The 19,921-nt window shown below is 36.8% G+C and overlaps 1 protein-coding gene across 1 annotated transcript in view; it reads left to right on the plus strand.

Moving 5' to 3' along the window:
- The window catches only part of LOC130571620 (low-density lipoprotein receptor-related protein 1-like), a 58,751-nt gene extending 39,692 nt beyond the window's left edge, over positions 1–19,059 (plus strand). The window contains exons 30-51 of the mRNA XM_057362746.1: positions 3,889–3,995; positions 4,123–4,255; positions 4,918–5,040; positions 7,165–7,287; positions 7,807–7,944; positions 8,033–8,164; positions 8,494–8,613; positions 9,770–10,041; positions 10,241–10,419; positions 10,977–11,083; positions 11,557–11,676; positions 11,837–12,013; positions 12,797–12,937; positions 13,048–13,218; positions 13,749–13,910; positions 13,995–14,178; positions 14,441–14,539; positions 14,786–14,856; positions 14,976–15,069; positions 15,248–15,277; positions 16,877–17,021; positions 17,315–19,059. Of these exons, the coding sequence (XP_057218729.1) occupies positions 3,889–3,995; positions 4,123–4,255; positions 4,918–5,040; positions 7,165–7,287; positions 7,807–7,944; positions 8,033–8,164; positions 8,494–8,613; positions 9,770–10,041; positions 10,241–10,419; positions 10,977–11,083; positions 11,557–11,676; positions 11,837–12,013; positions 12,797–12,937; positions 13,048–13,218; positions 13,749–13,910; positions 13,995–14,178; positions 14,441–14,539; positions 14,786–14,856; positions 14,976–15,069; positions 15,248–15,277; positions 16,877–17,021; positions 17,315–17,455 (2,969 nt within the window). The 3' untranslated portion in view covers positions 17,456–19,059. The remainder of the gene's footprint in view (positions 1–3,888; positions 3,996–4,122; positions 4,256–4,917; positions 5,041–7,164; positions 7,288–7,806; positions 7,945–8,032; positions 8,165–8,493; positions 8,614–9,769; positions 10,042–10,240; positions 10,420–10,976; positions 11,084–11,556; positions 11,677–11,836; positions 12,014–12,796; positions 12,938–13,047; positions 13,219–13,748; positions 13,911–13,994; positions 14,179–14,440; positions 14,540–14,785; positions 14,857–14,975; positions 15,070–15,247; positions 15,278–16,876; positions 17,022–17,314) is intronic.
- The last annotated feature ends 862 nt before the right edge of the window (positions 19,060–19,921 follow it).

A 19,921-nucleotide genomic window follows, 5' to 3' on the forward strand; every position in this document is an offset into this window, starting at 1 on the left:
CTGCAGTACAATTTAATATTATTTAAGCAAATCTCAGTGTGAAAACCAGTCTACCAAAATGTCATTAACACACAAGTAAAATTTTACTGTAGTCTTGCAAGTGAGAAAAAAAACAGACTAGAAGCTTTTCTATGACTGATAGTATTTTAATGGTGGCTTCAATTCACACCTGATCAATTTACTTAATCTACAAGTATTTGGCGGGGTTATTATTGACAGGTAAAAGCCTAAACCTTAAATATATGATGACCCAATTTTTTCCGATGTATTTCCAATAAAAAAACATAGTCTTGTATTCAGAACAATATGGTCGTTTCAATCGCTGAATCAAAAATGTATGAGAATTAAATGTCAAAGCTCAAAAACAGACAATTAATCGTCATAATCGCCAAAGCCCTAAAACAGACAATTAATCGTCATAATCGCCAAAGCCCTAAAACAGACAATTAATCGTCACAATCGCAATGATTTATTAGACAATTATTCGTCAGTCAAATTTCATAATCGTGACAGCCCTACCTGATAGTAATACAGTAACTTACAGTAACAATAGCAAATGAGAATTTGTGAAAGAAGCCTTTTTCTGCTTTTAGTCCCATTCGAGTTTAGTGGTATGAAAGGAAATTGGTTGACTATCATTTTCAGTTATTTGGTCATAATCACATTGTTATTGAAGGTAAATGTCATTTTTCATTCATGCATGTTTTCATTTGGTCTGGTCGTTCACCTGTCTCCATCTTGTGTTTATTCTTGATTTAACACTGATGGCACATTGATGTGAGTTAGAGGTAGGTTTCTCTTGACAAAACCTCCATATTTCACTTTAACTCTGTCAGTGGCAGCTTGCTGATGATATTAATGAGAAGCTTGTGTATTTGATGTGCTTTTTGTTAAACAACCAAAGGAAAACTTGACTACAAAGAAGGCATCCATGGTCTGGCACACATTTAAACAAATGATAGATTTTGAATTATGTAGTATGTACAGTATGAATTGCAGACAGCTGCAGAAAAAAATAAGACCATTTCAAAACTATTTTCAGTTTTTCTAAATATAGGTATGTGTTTAGGTAAACGATCATTTTTGTTTTATTCTGTGAACTACTAACAACATTTCTCCCAAATTTCAAACAAAAATATTGCTTCCATTTGCATTTATTTGCAGAAAATGAAAACTCAACACGGGTCAGAATTCAATTCAATTCAAATAACAGAAAAGGTGCTCTGTATTTTTTTCAGATCTAAAAAACAAAACAAGATCATATTCACTTTTAAGCGATACTACTTTGTACATGTATTTAGGAAAAGTTCAACAATTATTCTTTTTATGTGATAACCTGGATTTTTTTGCCATGCTGTCGGTCTTTCACATTGCTGTTGGATGACTTCATGTCACACTGGAGGTTTGATGTTGTTGAAATTCAACAGACACTGGGCTGGAATGACCACAATACATCTAGAAATGATGATTACATGAATATTTGGAATGGTCTCTTAATCTTTTCTGTGGCTGTATGCATACAAGATGTCATTTAAAAATGAAAAAATATATATTTTTGCTTATTTTCATTTCTTATATTTAGTAGTACTACTTTTACGTTTGACATAATACAAAAAATAGTATAAAGGACAAGGCAATTCACTACTATCTAAATATTTTTATTATTATTGCAAAACCAGTTTGATGCACAAGCTTTTTTGTTTAAAGTTTTTTTTTTCAACTTGTTGACAAACAAATTCAGTCAAATGTCTCCTTGAGTGCCTTTTTGAGTGAGGTAGTGCGTTTTCTCAAAATTCGTTCAAACTAAATATTTGTATGCCTGACAGTAAAGAGCAACTTGAAAACTTTATTAATCCAAATAAAGTGATTGATAAATTAGCAGTGATATAAATCAGTGACAGTAATACTCAGCAGCTTGCTACTTAGGCATTTATTCCTGCAGTTTTTGACCAGTATTTCTTTTTTTGTGTTTTGTTGCCTGCATTCAGCCACCTGAACATTTTTTGTCCCTGTCCCTCCTGTTTGACCTGTACACCTTTAAAGATATAGTTTTCCCCAAAATGACATTTAAAATGTATTACTGTTTACTCACTCTCATGTTGTTGGAAACCTGTATGCCTTTTTTTTACTTCTGCCCCTTTCCACACAATGGGCCTCATTGATGAAACACGAGCATAACGATTTTTTTGTGTAAATCGTTCGTCAAGTCGTTTTGACGTAAATGCTCGGATTCATGAAAATGTTCGTATAGACCAATTTTTTGTTTGCAAACAGTGTGACGCGATTCTGTGGGCGGAGCCGAACTGGTGGCAGAAAGCATCTAAATTATCATTCTTAACTAACGTTACATAATTTATTTAGCATTTGTGTGTGATAAACAGTATAGAAAACATTACCTGAAATAAAATAAACACAGAAAAACGAGTATTCCGGATGATTTCTTCAGTCCAGCCTGTTCGTTTAATGGCTTGTTTAGCTTAAAATGTCACATTCAACGACGGAATTCCATAGGAAATAACATAATTTTTGCCATTCCTATTCTGACATTCAATAACACAAAAACCCATATTTTAAGGAATTGTCTCCTACGTTTCATTCATTGCTGCTTAGTTTCCACTGTTTTTCTGCCACCAGTATGCGCGCGCAGCTGGCAGTGACGTAACCGAGACGTTAGTTGGTACGAAAGAAATGTACGCCTGCTCCATACCACGTGTAAATAGTGCGTGAAACGTCACGTAACGTTCTGTATTCTTTTAGACAAACTGATGGCATTGCGTTTTGATGCATCTATGTATCATAATGATATTTCACGAGTTCTTTGCCCTGTCTTTTATCATTTTTAACTTTTTAACTTTGAGTAAATCGCAGAGCTCATCACTGTCCTTTTTTACACAGCAGTCCAATCACAGTGGAGAAGAGGCGGGACAAACACTACATTGGCCAACCATATTAACCAAGTTAACATTAATGGTTACTGCATTTTCATATTAAGTAATATACTTAAGATACTAGTTACAAGTAGGCTAACTGTTGCGGATATTCTAAATCACAGCAACCAACGCATCTCTGGAATAACACGGATATTCTAAATCACAGCAACCAACGCATCTCCGGAATAACGCGCAGTGCCTCCAAAGCGTTCTCAGGCGCCACCAGCTGGTCGTTTTCAGAAGAGCACCGGGTATTATTTTAGCTGGCTAAAAACGCTTTGGTGGACACAGTTTAATAGATTAATTTATTGGTAAGTATGTAGACTATTAGTCTCTTATGCATTTATGCAATATAATGTAGCCAAACCAGAAAATGAAGTCCAGAGGAATCCAGCATTCCTAGATATGTAATTTGCATAGCTGTAATTCATAGGCGGGGATTATGCTAATTGTGAATGAGCGTGCATACGCACCCTGTTTACGGGTGATTGGAATTCATTAACATACACACATTTTACTACCAAATCTGACATTTTCGGGAAGGTCTGTTTTACGCGCAAATTACTTGGAATTTACTCATATATTTACGAATGTTTCATGAATGAGACCCAATGAACGTAAATAGGGGCAGACGCTCCAAAAGGACAACACCTTATGTGTGTTATAAATCACATGATAGCTTCGTCCTTTTTCGGCTGTTCCTCACACAAAGTGACCATACAACTTGTCAAGATCCAACAAAAACATGAACAATTAGAATTTAGTCCAGTTGACTCTGCAGAGAAAAGAAAGTCGTATAACTTTGAAACAACATGAGGGAAATATTGCTGACAGAATTGTCATTTTGGATGGATTAACCCTTTCACGACCCCAGTTTACTATATGAAATGACTCTGTCCTGTTTTCTGAATGTAACGAAATGTATGTATAGATTTAAGGTGTATGAATTGTGTGTCAGTGCCCAGGAAGTGCTCTGAGAGCGAGTTTGCTTGCACCAGCGGTCGCTGTATCGCTGGCCGATGGAAGTGTGATGGAGACCATGACTGCGCTGATGGATCTGATGAGGTACACTCACACACAGACAGTTGGTTAGTGACAACTGTTGCAGTACAACACTCAAACTGATGTATTTGCATTCATGATAATGCACCTCATAAATGGTAAATCCTTTGTGTGTGTGTTTGTTTCGTAGAACGGCTGTGATGTGAAGTGTGATAATGACCAGTTTCAGTGTAAGAACGGTCACTGTATCCCGTTCCGCTGGAGGTGTGACGCTGATGCGGACTGCATGGACGGCAGCGATGAGGAGAACTGCGACACTGGAGGTTAAACACATACACACAAACACACAGAAATCCATTTACCATATTAAAGGAATAATTCACTAACTAATTATTTTATGATTAAGAGAATCGTTGAGTCCACGCCACAACTATAACAATAACGGCTTTTATTGTTATTGCTTTTGTCATGTGTATTTTTTAGGTTGCTATATAAGATTAATTGATTTTTATTGCTTTAAACTTATTCCATTTTATTTTTGAGAAAACCTTTCGATTTTTCATTTAGTTTAAGTTTCTCCAATAATTTTTAGGTCAATATTTGATTTGATTTCAATGAACAGAAACTTTTTAAAAGTTTTAATTTTTGTAAACTAAAATAATGTAAAAACTGCAGCGGGCAAGCTTAGAATAAACATATGCGACCACAAATGAGTAAATAATGAGAACAATGGCTTTTTTGGGGTGAACTGTTCCTTTAAACAAGAGCATTAGCCATGAATCAATGGTTGCAGTATTAATTAGAGGGATCAAACTCTCTGGAGGGGATTTTAGTATTCATGGGGGCTTTTCTGAAGATACGCTGCCAAGCGTTTCACACACCCCAGACACATGATAATTGCTGCTCGCTTGTGCTGGAATGAATACAGATGAGTTACGCAGTGTATGTGTGTGTGTGTGTGTGTGTGTGTGTGTGTGTGTGTCAGTGGGTCAATACTGCCTCCTGGATGAGTATCAGTGTAATAACACTCTGTGTAAACCACTGGGCTGGAAGTGTGATGGGGAGGATGACTGCGGAGATAACTCTGATGAAAACACAGAAGAGTGCAGTAAGTACCGTTATTGTTTGCCTTTATTATCACTTTCTTATCTTTTAGAGTTCCCTGAGACTTTTAACAGACACGTGCTACATGTACAGTACACTAGGGGGTATAAGTCCTATATTATATCATAGTATGAGTTCATTTATATCTTGTTAAAAAACAGATTCACATAATATAAAACTTGAGTTAAAAATTGTTAAAGCTGCAATCAGTAACTTTTTTGGCTCAGATAAACAAAAATCAAGTACATTGGAATCAGTGTAATAATGATTCATAATTTAATCTGTCAAGTGAAGTTTTGTAGGAAATGTCATTTTTGACATAATTTGGCTGCAACACACACACAAAGTGAAGTATAGAAGGAACCTGCATTCTTATGTTTTAACATAGCTTTAGCTTTCCTGTAGCTCAGTGGAAAGAGCAGGGCACTAGCAATGCCAAGGTCATGGATTCGATCCCAGGGATTGCACATACTCAGAAACAAATGTATAGTATTGTAGCGGTTTTAGCTGCATGTTAAAATAATGATGAGCTAAGCTCACCAAATATGGTTCTCCACCAGATCTATCAAGATCAAATCCATGAAATGAGTTATTTAAAACATCAATTTCAGTCAAGGAATTAGTTTAGCTCAAAGGAAAATACGTATAATAATCATTATTAAATATACATATTTTGATTAGTAATATAAAGCATAACAATACTTGTATGCATTCGTCCAGCGAATGCATCAATGATATTATACACTTTACATTATCTCATGGCCATAAGTAAAGTGACTTTACCAAACAGGATTTAGAGCAAAGGTAGCGTAAATCAAACACAGTTTAAGGGACCAAGTATATGAGCTGAGCACAAAAACCCTTCACACGTGACTATATATGGTTGTTTATTAAACTCTACTCTACATGGTAAACATAATGACGATCGCATAAACACAAACAAAACAATGAAACATGAAACAAAAACGCGATAGGGAGCGTGTAGAGAGAAAGAGTGAGAAGAGAGAGAGCGAGACAGGGCATGGCAGCGATTTCTGAACACCAATAAAAATCATCTTTAACAAAGAGGCACAGACTTAACGCAGCTATTCTATATATAGAATCGGATGCTTGTGAGCTCTGTGCTGGACCAATATCTGTATGCGCGTGTAGAGATGGAATTGTTCAAAAGGTTTCAGAATGCAGTCCAGCTGGAAAGTTCCGGGCCTCGTGACCAGCCGCGTGGTTCATCAAGGTGTGCGAGGCAGCAGAAGTCCATTGTTCTTTCTTCCCCCTCAGTGGGGGAAAAGGCAGTCTCCAAAGAGACGCCACGAACCAGTTTCTGGTGAGGGCAGGTATAGAGCAAAAAGGCCAAGCTTCGTTTTCAGAGCAGGCTCGATATTTAACTTCATGAGAGGGCATGCCCACCTGAGTTTGAATCGACCAATCAGAGTTGAGCAAGGAAGAGGTTCTTTGTCCACTCAACAGCTAATTTGCATCTTTATGACCTCCTAGCAACTTTACAAAAATACCAGTCCAAATTATAACGTAATGAAAATAAAGTGTTCTATGGTCACACAATATATATAAACAAGGAGGAATTGTAAAGACAAACATTTAGATATCAAATATGGTAGGTTTGAATTGCATCAAGTCATGATTCATTTGGATGTACGAATACAAACAAAGCCTGAATTAAAACTTGCCTATTTAACAGTTACAGATTATTTAAAATGGCAAGAGCGCCAACATATAACCTAGATATTTAGATATATTTATAGAAAAGGACAGTTTAGTGTAGTTTTGTCAGAGACGTTTCTCTGGATAAACTACAGGTGAGACAAAACAGAAAGACTTCTCACTCTCACTCAATCTCCTTTTGCTTGCTTTGAAGCTTAGGAGTCGTAAATATCCCATGGAAAAACAAAAGGGTTATCAACACTTTCGGTGAGAGCACCAACCTAAATCCAGTCTGACTCTGTCCTGGTTTCTTGATATCAACTTCAAAAGACCAATAGAGAGTGTCAAAAGTTACTGACTACAGCTTTAAAAACCCTAAAACTATGTACTAATGTAAATGATGACATCAACCTGTACTATACATCTTTACATTTCATGTTTAATTTACACTTATCTCTGTGTGTCCCAGAACGATTCCACTGTCCTCCCAACAGACAGTTCAGATGCCATAATGATCGAGTGTGTCTGCCGGTGTCTAAACAATGTGACGGTGTTGACAACTGTGGAGATAACAGCGATGAACTGAACTGCCGTGAGTAACTGCCTGATCTTCCTGACTGTGCTGTTACTCTAAATGTTCAACATTATTGTTTGCTAGTGAATGTTACCGCACCGCACCACCGTAAAAATGTTTCCTCCCTCTAACATAATTTGACAACTGAGCTTGAGTAGGGTAACAAAGACAATAAAACAAAAGCTGTATCTGCTTTTGTTTAACTGTGGTCACAAAGTTGGCAGAAAGATTAAATGTTATTTTAAGGCATATATTGTTTCTTTGTTTGCTATGTTTTGGTGTGTTCATGTTTATTTTTGCCTCTGTAAAGTGACCTTGTGTTGTATAATGGCGTTATATAAATAGATGCATTTATTAACATAAAATTACTCAAACGTAGCGATGATGAATACGGACAGGCAAATTTGTAGAAAACAATATAACGCATACTTTCCATTACACACTAAATCCTTAAGTTTAGTGTCCTGTTAAACAGATCAGAATGACCCACTCAAACCTTATTAAACCTTTTTTAAAGTATTCTCTGTTTCCACTCAGAAACTCCAGCCCTTGCGCCCTGCGGAAAGACCGACTTTATGTGCAGTAACGGCAGGTGTATAAGTGCAAACCTCCGCTGCAATTTCTTCAATGACTGTGAGGACTACGGCTCTGATGAGAACAACTGCAACAAGAAAGGTGCGCTTCTCTGTGTGCGAGAGAGTGAACGTAACACTTATATTGGGACACACTCGAGCGTATGTGTGTGCTCTGTGTCTCTGAACAGATTCGGGTCTGAATGAATGTCATCATAACCGCAGCGTCTGTGCCGAGGAGGCTCACTGTGTAGTAAACGGAAGCGACTCCTTCTGTTCCTGCAGGCCCGGCTTCCAGAAAACACTGCAGCAGACCTGCGCAGGTAACGCTCAGTTAATACATGTAACTGGACTGAGAAATTTCGCAGGCAGGTTCTGAGGGACCGGTTGTGCATGTTGTGGGTTACAAGCAATAGTATATGAAGCCATTTACAGATTTTATCAAGCAATCTCTTGTGGTCACTCTCTGAGATGCGTTTAAACCGATCCTGTCTATTGGCTTCTTTTCCTTCATTATTAAGTCCAAGTCATCCATTTTAAGACATTTTTAAGTACACTTTTAGCTAGGCAATGAAAAATGTTTGGACGATTAGGATGCTGCTGCTTACAGTTGTGTTTCTGAATTGTTGTTGTTGTTTATTGTCTCTACCAGATATAAATGAGTGCAAGAAGTTTGGGGTGTGTTCTCACATCTGTAACAACACAAAGGGTTCACACAAATGCAGCTGCTACAAGTTCTTCACCAGAGTCAACGACACCTGCAAAGCTGACAGTATGTTTTAATCTACTAATACAACAACCGCAAAACGGCTCGGAACGTGTCAGTGGCGTAACATACTAATGACGGGCCCTCTGGGCAGCACATATAAATGCTAGTGTATAAGGAAACCCATATAAGAAAACTTGTGTGTCTAATCTACTTAATTTGGACAATTTAAATCAATATCTTATCAATTATTTAAACAGGCCTGATTAAGACATGTATTCAAGAATTTTATTAAAACAGAATGACATTAAGCCTTACTCAAAGGCCGCGGAAACACGTTGGGTTCGTTTGCTATGCATTTCAATCCATTCCACACCAAACGTTCTTGGTTTTCTTCCTATTTATTAAATCCAGACAATTGGTTGATGAAACATTGAATAAAATTAAGATACAATTTATACAAAACGAAATTCACTATGTTTCTAAATTCACAAATGTTTAATCAAAACAAAAACGTATTGAAGTGGTTAAAATCATGTCTGGCCCACTCCATGTTTCCCAACATCTAGACATGCTGTTCACTTTTCATAATCATCATGGATTAAATAAAAAATAATATTATTGCCTATATTTAAACAAAAATATGAAACTAAATAGGCTGTTTTATTCAACACTCATGCTTTTGTAAAATAAAAATAATAAACAGGGTGCGCTTTCTGACTCTGCGAGGATTTTTTGGAAATGTCTACTATGGTAGTCAATGGTTACAAAATGACTAACGTTCTTCCAAATATCTTTCTTTTATGTTCATCGGAACAAAGTAATTTATACAGGTATGAAATTATATGAGTGTGAATAAATGATGACAGAATTACTATCCCTTTAATGTAAAGAGCGCAGAGCGCGCTATTCATTATGAAGCACAAACACGCATACACACCATTAATAAGCACCAGGTTAGGAGTTTATTGAGGCAAAAGTCATAGTTAATGGTTTGTTAATAGCGAGAATTGGACCTTAAAATAAAGTGTAACCTATCTTTTTTATTCTTAGGTTAATAAAAAAGAAAATAATTGATTCAAGTCAGCATGAAATGGAGTGTTTTCTTCTGGCATCTTGAAAGAGAAAAATGTGGGACAGGGCTTGATTTCGACCTTATATCCTGTATATGGTGTGTATTCTGACTTTAATGCTTTACTTGTATTTCTTTTTCTCATTCTAGGCAGTGACAAGCAAGTTCTGTACGTCGCAGACGATAATGAAATCCGCAGTCTGTATCCAGGAATGCAAAACTGGATATACGAACAAGCCTTCCAGGGGGATGCAAATGTCCGAATTGATGCAATGGATGTGCACATCAAATCCAAACGAATCTTCTGGACTAACTGGCACACTGGCAGAATCTCATCCTTCGAGCAGCCATCTAATGGACCTGTCTCACCAAACTCAAACCGCAATCGACGACAAACTGATCCCAGAGTTACTGATCTAGAGGTCAGAGGCGCGTCACACTAACAAAAGACAACAATATTTTACAGTTAGAATCAAATTTCAACATCAGTTTCAACTGAAAAAATGTGAGTGTAAACAGAGCAATAAAACAAGGGAATAAATGGTATGCTTGACGTGCTAAAGTTAAATCTACTGGAATGTAATGAAACAGGTAATAAACAGTATTTTTAAATGGTTGTAGATCCCTGGAATAAAGATGCCTCGTGGGATAGCTGTGGACTGGGTGGCCAACAACATTTACTGGACGGACTCGGGTCGTGATGTCATTGAAGTGGCACAAATGAACGGACGCAATCGTAAAACGCTCATCTCAGGCATGATTGATGAACCCTACGCCATTGTGGTGGACCCTCAGAGGGGGTGAGACTCATGTCATTAATGAATAACACACAGTACATGGACATTTATCCAGCGCTCTGTAGCATCTTAAAGCACAAACAATACTCTTAGGTGTGGTATGTTTTATATGCTAGGCCTTTTTTGTAAATGTGAGTTTATTAATCACTTTTATGTTCGCTTGTACTATGGATTTGATCAGCTCCTGTACAGTAACCACCCTAGCAACAAACCAGATCACCTTAGCAACAAAGACAGTGCTAATTAAAGGCAGATTTTAAAAAACACGGCATCACACACTACGCGATACGCAGACTTTCTGCAACAAGTCGAGACTGAAAATCTGGGCAAAATCTGAGCAAAAGTCTTGTAGTGTATTCCAGCCTTAAGGTGCTAAGAAGTTGTTTGGCGTTCCTTAGAACCACATAAGATCACCTTAGCAACCATCAACCCTATACAAAAAGGAATTCTTCAGGAAATCTAAACTCGTGTATAACTAGTGAAGAAACCTTGTTTAATGACATTTGAAAGAATCCCTTGAAATGCTTTGTATTGAAACTCTTAATATCTTCTTTTTGAAGCACTATGTACTGGGCCGACTGGGGAAACCACCCCAAGATTGAGACGGCAGCCATGGACGGCACCATGAGAGAGACGCTGGTACATGAAAACATCCAATGGCCCACAGGTCAGTGGTTATGTGACCCCTTCGGAAAATAACCAACTATTGTTTTACTACAGTTAAAACCAAAAAAGCCTGGTCTTGCCAATGATGATCATTAGGCCAAAAAAACAAGGTTCTAATTGAGATACTACAGTAAACATGATGCAAACCCTAATTTGTGAAATGATCTGCCCGCTGCTACAAGATCTGCAGATTCTGTAGCCATCTTTAAGAATCGTCTGAAAACACATCTCTTCCGTCAACACCTGACCGATCAGTTCTGACTTCTATCTCTTTTCTACTCTTTCAAAAAAATAAAAACCTTAGCTCTGTATACTGTGGCAGGTTACATGAGACCAGCTTTTTGTTGTCCTTATGTTGTTCCAATAGCTTCCATTGTTTCCCTCATCTGTAAGTCGCTTTGGATAAAAGCGTCTGCTAAATGACTAAATGTAAAATGTAAATGTAACATGAGCTCTGTTTTGTGTGTTTGTCAGGTCTAGCTGTGGATTATTTCAATGAGCGACTGTACTGGGCTGATGCTAAACTCTCTGTTATTGGCAGTGTGAGACTGAATGGAACAGACCCCGTCTTAGCCATTTCCAGCATTAAGAACAGTTGAGTCATTCAGTTACATCAGTAAAGCTCACATCTCATGTGAATTCATTTGCCAATAGTAAAAATAGTTTGAAGTCTAGTGCTCAGTCACTTTAGAGTATTATAATAAAAAATCCAGTACTATCTAATGCAGTTTTCTCCCTCTACACACAAACATAGATTTGCATCATCCCTTCAGCATTGACATCTTTGAGGATTTCATCTACGGCGTGACCAACCAGAACAACTTTGTCTTCCGCGTAAACAAGTTTGGCAAAGGGTCTGTTGAGCATCTGACTGCAGGCATGAATCATGCCACGGATCTGGTCCTGTATCACCCTTACAAACAGCCAGAGAGTAAGTATAAAGCTGTCAAACAACAGACCCTTAGAGCAGTAGTTCTCAAACTGGGGGCCCCGAGATGGATCCAGGGGGCCACAGAGTTTGTGGCATTTTATGAAATATAGAAATTGATCAAAGATTTTATGCAATCAAACATCAGAAAAATAAGACCACCAGACAAAAGAATTGATGTTTCAGCATTGTATAACCGAATATGTTTTTGTTTAAATAAAAATGTTAAATTTAAGATTATAAGTCTTTATTTGGGGGGCCGCAAAGCGATGCACTCTACACAAAGGGGGCCTTACAACGAAAAAGTTTGAGAACCACTGCCTTAGAGAATAACAAGACTCAGCCTTTATGTGATAACCAGTGTTGGAAGAAACTGAGATTATATGATTCTGTAAAAAAAATCATTTCAACGGAAAGATTGTGTAAAAATGCTACAGTAAATTTTTTAAAAATAATATATATATTTAATTTCCAATTAGTTTAATTATAAAATAATGTAATGATTTTTGAAAGTAAAAGGTAATTACCATATATTTTATGTTTGTTTAATTTTTACAGGTTTGTGTTTGTTTCATTTTGTTTTCAACAACTTGAAACCATGAAACATACGGCAAAACATTTTGAAATATACAAAAATATAAAATGCACAACATTTTGCTACCTGATTCTTCACAGCTACAAAGCTGTTTACATGTTTCCTGTATTTTTATGACAGTATACTGTTAATGCACATATTGTATATGTAATCAATTCAGATAAATGTATGATTACTGTTATTTTTCACAGTGACGAACCCATGTGACAGGAAGAAGTGTGAGTGGTTGTGTCTGCTCAGTCCCAGCGGTCCAGTGTGCACATGTCCAAACGGCCGAATACTGGACAACGGCACCTGTGTGGATGTGCCCACGCCCACACTGTCACCTGTCTGTAAGTCCACACAACTGCTAAAATACAAAGATTCCCGATTTAAAGAAATAAAAGTCTGATTTACATTCACGGGTATTCACACAATGATCTATGTCTTTATCGTGTCTCAGCTCCGAGTGGCACCTGTAATATGCTGTGTCTGAATGGTGGCACCTGTGTGCTGAACGCCAGGAAACAGCCCAAGTGCCGATGTCAGCCCAACTATTCGGGAGAAAGATGTGACATAAACCAGTGCACAGATTACTGCCAGAACGGAGGAACCTGCACTGCATCTCCTACAGGTACGAGACCACAAACACACACTACATAGACACAAATTAGTATTATGTGAACGTAAAGTGCACTATATAGGCCTACAGGACCTCTCAATTGTGGTGTCTCGCTCGCATGCAGACAAAGCATTCTCTCTCTCACTCACTACACGACGAAAGCCAGGCGCTAGCGTCTCTAATCGGAACTTCATTCTTAAACACACAACTATCCGCATATACTGTATGTAGGGCTATACACATACAAAAAACAAATCTATAAAATATCCACTTACTCCTCATTTGCTGGTGAGAATCACACTCACAAACTGAGTGATATACAGTAAATGTATACAGTATGGATATACCAGATACTAAAAAACTGAAGCTCTTGAGTTTTTAAAAAGCTTTTTACTAGTAAAAATTAAATGAAAATGAAAAAAAATAATTGGAACAATTTTAAACCACACTGCATTCAAATAAATCTTAACAAAAATGGTCGGATTTCTATCTTTATTTATATTACATTAGTTCAGCTTTTTGGATTCGTGATTTTCTTTCAGGAGCTCCAACTTGCCGTTGCCTGGCAGGCTTCACAGGGCCCAACTGTAACAAACCCACGTGTCTGAACTACTGTAAGAATGGAGGAAACTGTACGGTTAGCCGCGGTAACCAGCCCACCTGCGCCTGCCCTACAGAATACCTGGGAGACCAATGCCAATACAGTGAGTGCGACATACCACACACGGAGTTTCCACGTGGTTGCGAAGGTCATCTTTGTCATTTGAAGGGTATTGTCTTCTCGACAGGGATGTGTGATGGATTCTGTGATCACGGAGGAACATGTATGCAGTCCAGTGACGGGTCGAGACAATGTCGCTGTCCTCCACGGTTCATCGGCAACAACTGTGAAGTGGACAAATGTCACTATTGCCGGGATGGCAAGTGTATTCCCACGAATCTCTACCAGCCTCATGGAGATGTTACATGCAGGTACACAGTTTCACATTCAATGATGCATTGATGTTGAATCACAGTCATAAAGTATCATAAAAACGACTGTAAATTGAAAATAATAATTGAAAGACGAATTCAAACAAAACCTACAATGTCATGGCTGGAAACACATTTTTGGTTTTATTGTGCAATGGGTGCTGTTCCATAAAAAGGAAAGATATTTAATTCACCCTGTTTTGGTTTCCGTATGTCCAAATATTTCCAAACTCAACTGTATGACCTGTTTAATGTGTTGTAGGTGTAGCAACGGCAGAATCCAGCCAAGCTGTTACACATGTGAAGGATACTGTGCTAATGGACAATGCTCCCTCGGCCCCACAAACCTCCCACAGTGCAAGTAAGTCAACTATCTCACAAATGGTACATTGAACGAACTTTTTCATATACCCTTAGATATGGATTTAAGCACCTATCTAGTCTAACTGTGGAACAACATTGATCATTGGATGTACTGTATTGGCTTTGGTTTTGTAGTATTCTGATGTATTCTGAACAGATATAATGTTCATGAATGTAATTTCAGCACTTAATCATACTTTGGTAAAGTATACGTACATGTTTTTTTTTTGTTGCTTTTTTGTAGATGTCCTCTTGAATGGGAAGGGCATCGCTGTGAGAATCCTGCCACCAACATGGATACAGCATCCAGTAGCCGTAAGTCCATGGATGTATAAAGAAAAACAACTTTATTAAAGTACTGATAAAAAATATATTCATGTAGAATGTAGTCAGTTGGTCCGGGTTATTGTAATAGAAATGTCTTTTTCTTTTAGGCACAGCTTCAATAGTGATTCCAGTGATTATACTCATACTGCTGGTGTTGCTCATTGGAGGAGCAGTGTTGTGGTACAGAAAAAGGATGAGAGGGTGAGTGTGTTGTGTAGAAATTCTTTTAACACCTGCTCTGCTGCTTATTCAATGGATCAATACTGAGCTTTATGTTAAAATTCAAATTGAAGATATGTGTCTCCCCAAACACCTATTTTCTTTCTTTCTTTCTTTCTTTCTTTCTTTCTCGCTTGACTGCATCTTCTCTGTTCCACAGGCTGGGCAAATCCCACTCCAAGCGACCGCGGTAACGGTCTTTCTCCGCTATGTCTTTATTTTTGTCTTTCTCCCATTTTGTCCATATTTCTTGGTTTGGAAAGTTGTGGTCCTGTGGTTTATAACAGGGCACTCATTTTTTTTTAAGGGGGCACAGTGTGTAAACTGCCTTTAATACAGATTTAATATCCATTACAAAATTCCTTCCATTATGAAACAAAAATATATAATGAAGTGTCAATTTTTTAGGTATTATTTAATATATTATATGTTATTTTAACTAATACCGTATACCACTCTATGTATTTCCAAATCTATATTAAATGATTGAATATATTATTGATAGTTAATTTAGAGGAAAACACCCTGAAATTGAACTGTAACATAAACGTTATTCACTTTAAACGATGCTACCTGTATGCCAACTGGCAAGAGGTGTGTTCGACTGCGCAGACTACACCAACGTATCGCATGAGCATTTGAAAGCATATGGAGCAGTCTGTTCTCACAGTAGTTTGTGACATACACGGATCAGTCTGGGCAGCTCTGCTTTTAAGTCAAAAACCCAGTTCATGTGTCCTGTTCTCGCACTAAATGAAAGTGGGTGACAAATACTTTGCCTAAACGACGGCGCATACAAGCATAGTTTCCGCTAGCCGAGCTCCCCACCCCGCGCAGACGCTGATTACGTCATGACTCGATCTCTCGTAGGGACAGCATCACTGATTATAATGGGTTCTATTGTCTGTTTGTATTGTAAAACAATGAACAGTTTATGGCCCAGTGTATCCAGAAGTTTAGCTCTGGTCAAGAATGCTCATGTTGGTGCATTACTAGTCATACTGTATCTCTGTTAAACCACCTGACCAAACCCTACCCTTGTTCACGGGATAATGAAACAAATGAATCTTATTCCAGCCAGCCAGTTGAGTTGAACCCGTCCTGCTGTAATATGTACCCGTGAGAAGATCTGTCGAATATGTGTTTTAAAAGTCTGTGTTTATCACGATAACATGGGATTGATTTTATACTATGTCTACTACATCGTGATAAGGTATATGGTCACTCTATGCTTTATATATTATGTATGCTCTTATGCTCTATGTCGTATCATATTCAAAAGCTGCTGCTTTACATTCTGTTGAACTTTTCAAATGAAGACTAAACCGTAAACTGATTTTATAATAAATGCGCACACACACACACACACACACACACACGCAAAAGTTGTTTTAACCTAAATGAGCAATATATTAAGCTTTTGTAGTAGCTAATACACCTGTGAGCGCACATCACTTGTTGTAGCAAATAGTACTGCACTTTCCTTAACAACTGTATCATACTGCCAAGCCTGTATTTTATACTTTTAAATAATTCAATTATATTATCTGCAGTTTAAACGTATTTCTAATCATGCTGATATAATAGACTTGAGTATAGACATCCCATGTTTTTGGTAAATGCTGGATTTGTGCTTGTGTTGCTTCATTTTAGGTTGTTTCAGTGACTTTTAGTGATGTCTCTCTGTGTTGTGGCTGTATTTCTGCCTGTGCTGATTTATACAGTCTAATAACTAAGTTGAAATACAGACTTTATTTTTAGTAACTTAAGCTACACTTTATGTCTGCAGAGCCAAAGGCTTTCAGCATCAGAGAATGACCAATGGCTCTATGAATGTTGAGATCGGGAACCCAGCCTATAAAATATATGAAGGAGAACAAGATGACGATGTCGGAGAGTTGCTGGATGCTGATTTCACGCTGGATCCGGACAAGGTAAGATTTTCTGTTTATTTTACTATTTACAATTCTTTATTCACTGACAAAATTTGACTCTTTTGAAAATCGCACACAGATTTTTTTACTGAACATTACAAACGGATTGTGTCTTCATTTTTAAATATAGAAATAAGCTCATGCCATCTACAATCCCCTTTAGACCTATTTCTGTATTTTGTTTTAGTGACGTATTGTGGATTTTAAGTAAATCTATGGTATTTTACTAGAAATAAAAAAAGTATTAGTCAAAACCACAATTTACTTTGAGATCCAATTATTTTCTATTGCAGCCAACCAACTTTACAAATCCCGTGTATGCTACTCTGTACATGGGAGCTCACAACAGCCGCAATTCCCTGGCCAGCACAGATGAGAAGAAGGAGCTGCTATCACAGGCCGACGAAGAGCCGCTGGTGGACCCCCTGGTTTAGATCTGTCAGTTTCGTCCAAACCATTTGAAGAAAAAACATTTAGCCTTTTTGAGAAAAAAGAATAAAAGCAGAAAAAACAGGAGGAAATCAATGATCAAGTGTTAACACTGTATAAAATGTACAAAATGGACTACTTTTGTATGTGATTGCAGTATTATATTTTGTTCTTTTACAATTCTTCTGGTCAGAACAAAACATCAAGAGAAGGATACATTTTCTACTACAAAAACGTTTTTTTGCCATTTTATAGGTCACACCCCCTTTACCTTAATAGCCACTACCTCTGTGCAATATGGAGTCGAAAAGAAAAATGAACAAAATTGGAACATTTTTTATTTTTGTATGAGATGTATAGAGAAAAATGTTGTTCCATCAGTAGTGCCAACTGTTGTATGTTTGACTGGGTACGTTTGTCCTGGAACAAATGCTGTTTTCTTGAATGTTGTTTGTTTTAAACTTAACACAATATCAAGCAGATGAAATCAGTTTTACATTACAATACAGTTTTATGACTTCCATTATAAATTCATAACTGTCAAGTGTAGTTTTCTCTTGCGCAGATCTAGGCCATCGCAGTATTACATTAGTGAAATTTACGGATGACCATAAAGGTTTTTACATAACATGTTGTGTGTTTAGACGGACAAAATGTTTAGATGATGCAAACACACTAGCTGTTAAAGATTTGACACACTTGACTGAAAGTCCCTATAAAAGATGAAGAGAATGCAGATGAGTGTCCAGCATACATGGCATCTTTAATATTGTCCCAGAATGCATATAATGAATGTGCTGACCTGTAATCTAGACGTTACAAGATGTTTTATTCACTAAAGTTCCAATACTTCAGTTTGTGTTATTATTTTAGGACAATAGTAAAGGATGAGTGTGCCCAAACGTTTGACTGGTACTGTAATTTGTTTTAAGATAAATGAAGTGAAGGATCATTAAAACTGAACTTTTTTAGAAGGTAGAAAGCTGCTTACCTAAAACAATTCACATTCCTGCATTAATTATAGTGATTTATTTTCTAGGCTTGATCGCAACCTTTAAAACTGCACAAATTCTTCAAGACTTTTAGGTGTCAAATTTACAGTTATGAAATTTTTTTTAAATGTCAGTTAAACTGTGCAATTTTGACATGCGTTCACCTTGTCTTTTGTAATCTGTCACTTAATTATACTTTCCATCATGTTGCTTAAAATGTATGAAAATATGCTTCCCCCCAGTAATTTTCATAATATGTTCCTGAGATGCTGCGTTTGGTGTAATGCTCATTAGCCATATACTGTAGTTAAACATGTTCCAAACAAACATGTTTTACAACCAGAAAAGTAACAAATGAACTTTTTTTTTCAAAAGACAAAATTGTCATCACATATCAGCTTTCTAATATCAAATCCGTATAAAAATGACACGGCTTTTTATAGTACCAAATGCATGGATAAGAATAATGGATAAGTTGTTAAACTTTTTTGCTGGAGTGCTTTATGAACTAAATAACATATTGTCATAAATAAAACATGTCTTAATCCTTTACCATTTCAAGTTTGTTACACTGTTTGTTTTATTATTTTACAAATAAAATCTTAATACTAAATATTTATCATGCAGTTAAGGCATTCTCTCTGGCATCTCCACTTTGGAAAAGAGACATTAAAGAGTATTGTTTGAGGCACTTATAGTCTAACTTGTTTTATGTTATGTTTGATAAATAATCTGTATTAAAAAAAATAGATGTGCTTTACATTTTGACAGCTGTTAAGCAGAAAATGCTCCATCTGTCTCTGTGGCTCAGCGGAATTGTAGATTTTTCTAATATCTTCAGCTTTTGACATTTGCATCAGATGCTCTTATGCATCATAGGAAGTCTATGTCGAATCGGAATTTGATGGAAATGCTTCCGTGCTTAAACCGCTCCTCTCCTCCATATACAGTACGTAGGACACATTATACATGGTTTTTCCCACTTCCATCTCTTGAATTGGTTTCAGTTTGATGTATTTGTCATCAATTCAGTCATCTTTCTAGGAACAAACTGATTACAATCTTACAATCATGTTTACAGTTTGTATTACTAATATATATTTTGAGGAAAAATTGACAAACACGACACTTACTAGCACAATGAATACAACAGTCCAATTCCAAACGTTACATCATGTACAAAAAAACGCAATAATTCCACTTATTCTATGTCTTAAAATTATCGGCTGTGCATTATGGCCAAACATTTGTTTTTGCAAATGAACTCTTCACTTGTTTAATTACTCATTTAGTGTATACTGTATTGTATTATCTTAATTTGAATATGGCAACAATTATATTTTTAAATGTTTTATTTGAATATGACTACATTTTTATTTTAAAACCTTAATTTAAGTATGTCAGCATGATACTTCATTCTATAATATTTCTATGATAAAATGACTGCCAATCACTGCGGTCATAGTCAGTAAGCTTGCT

Source organism: Triplophysa rosa, linkage group LG20, assembly GCF_024868665.1.
Source record: "Triplophysa rosa linkage group LG20, Trosa_1v2, whole genome shotgun sequence".
Classification (NCBI taxonomy): Eukaryota; Metazoa; Chordata; class Actinopteri; order Cypriniformes; family Nemacheilidae; genus Triplophysa; species Triplophysa rosa.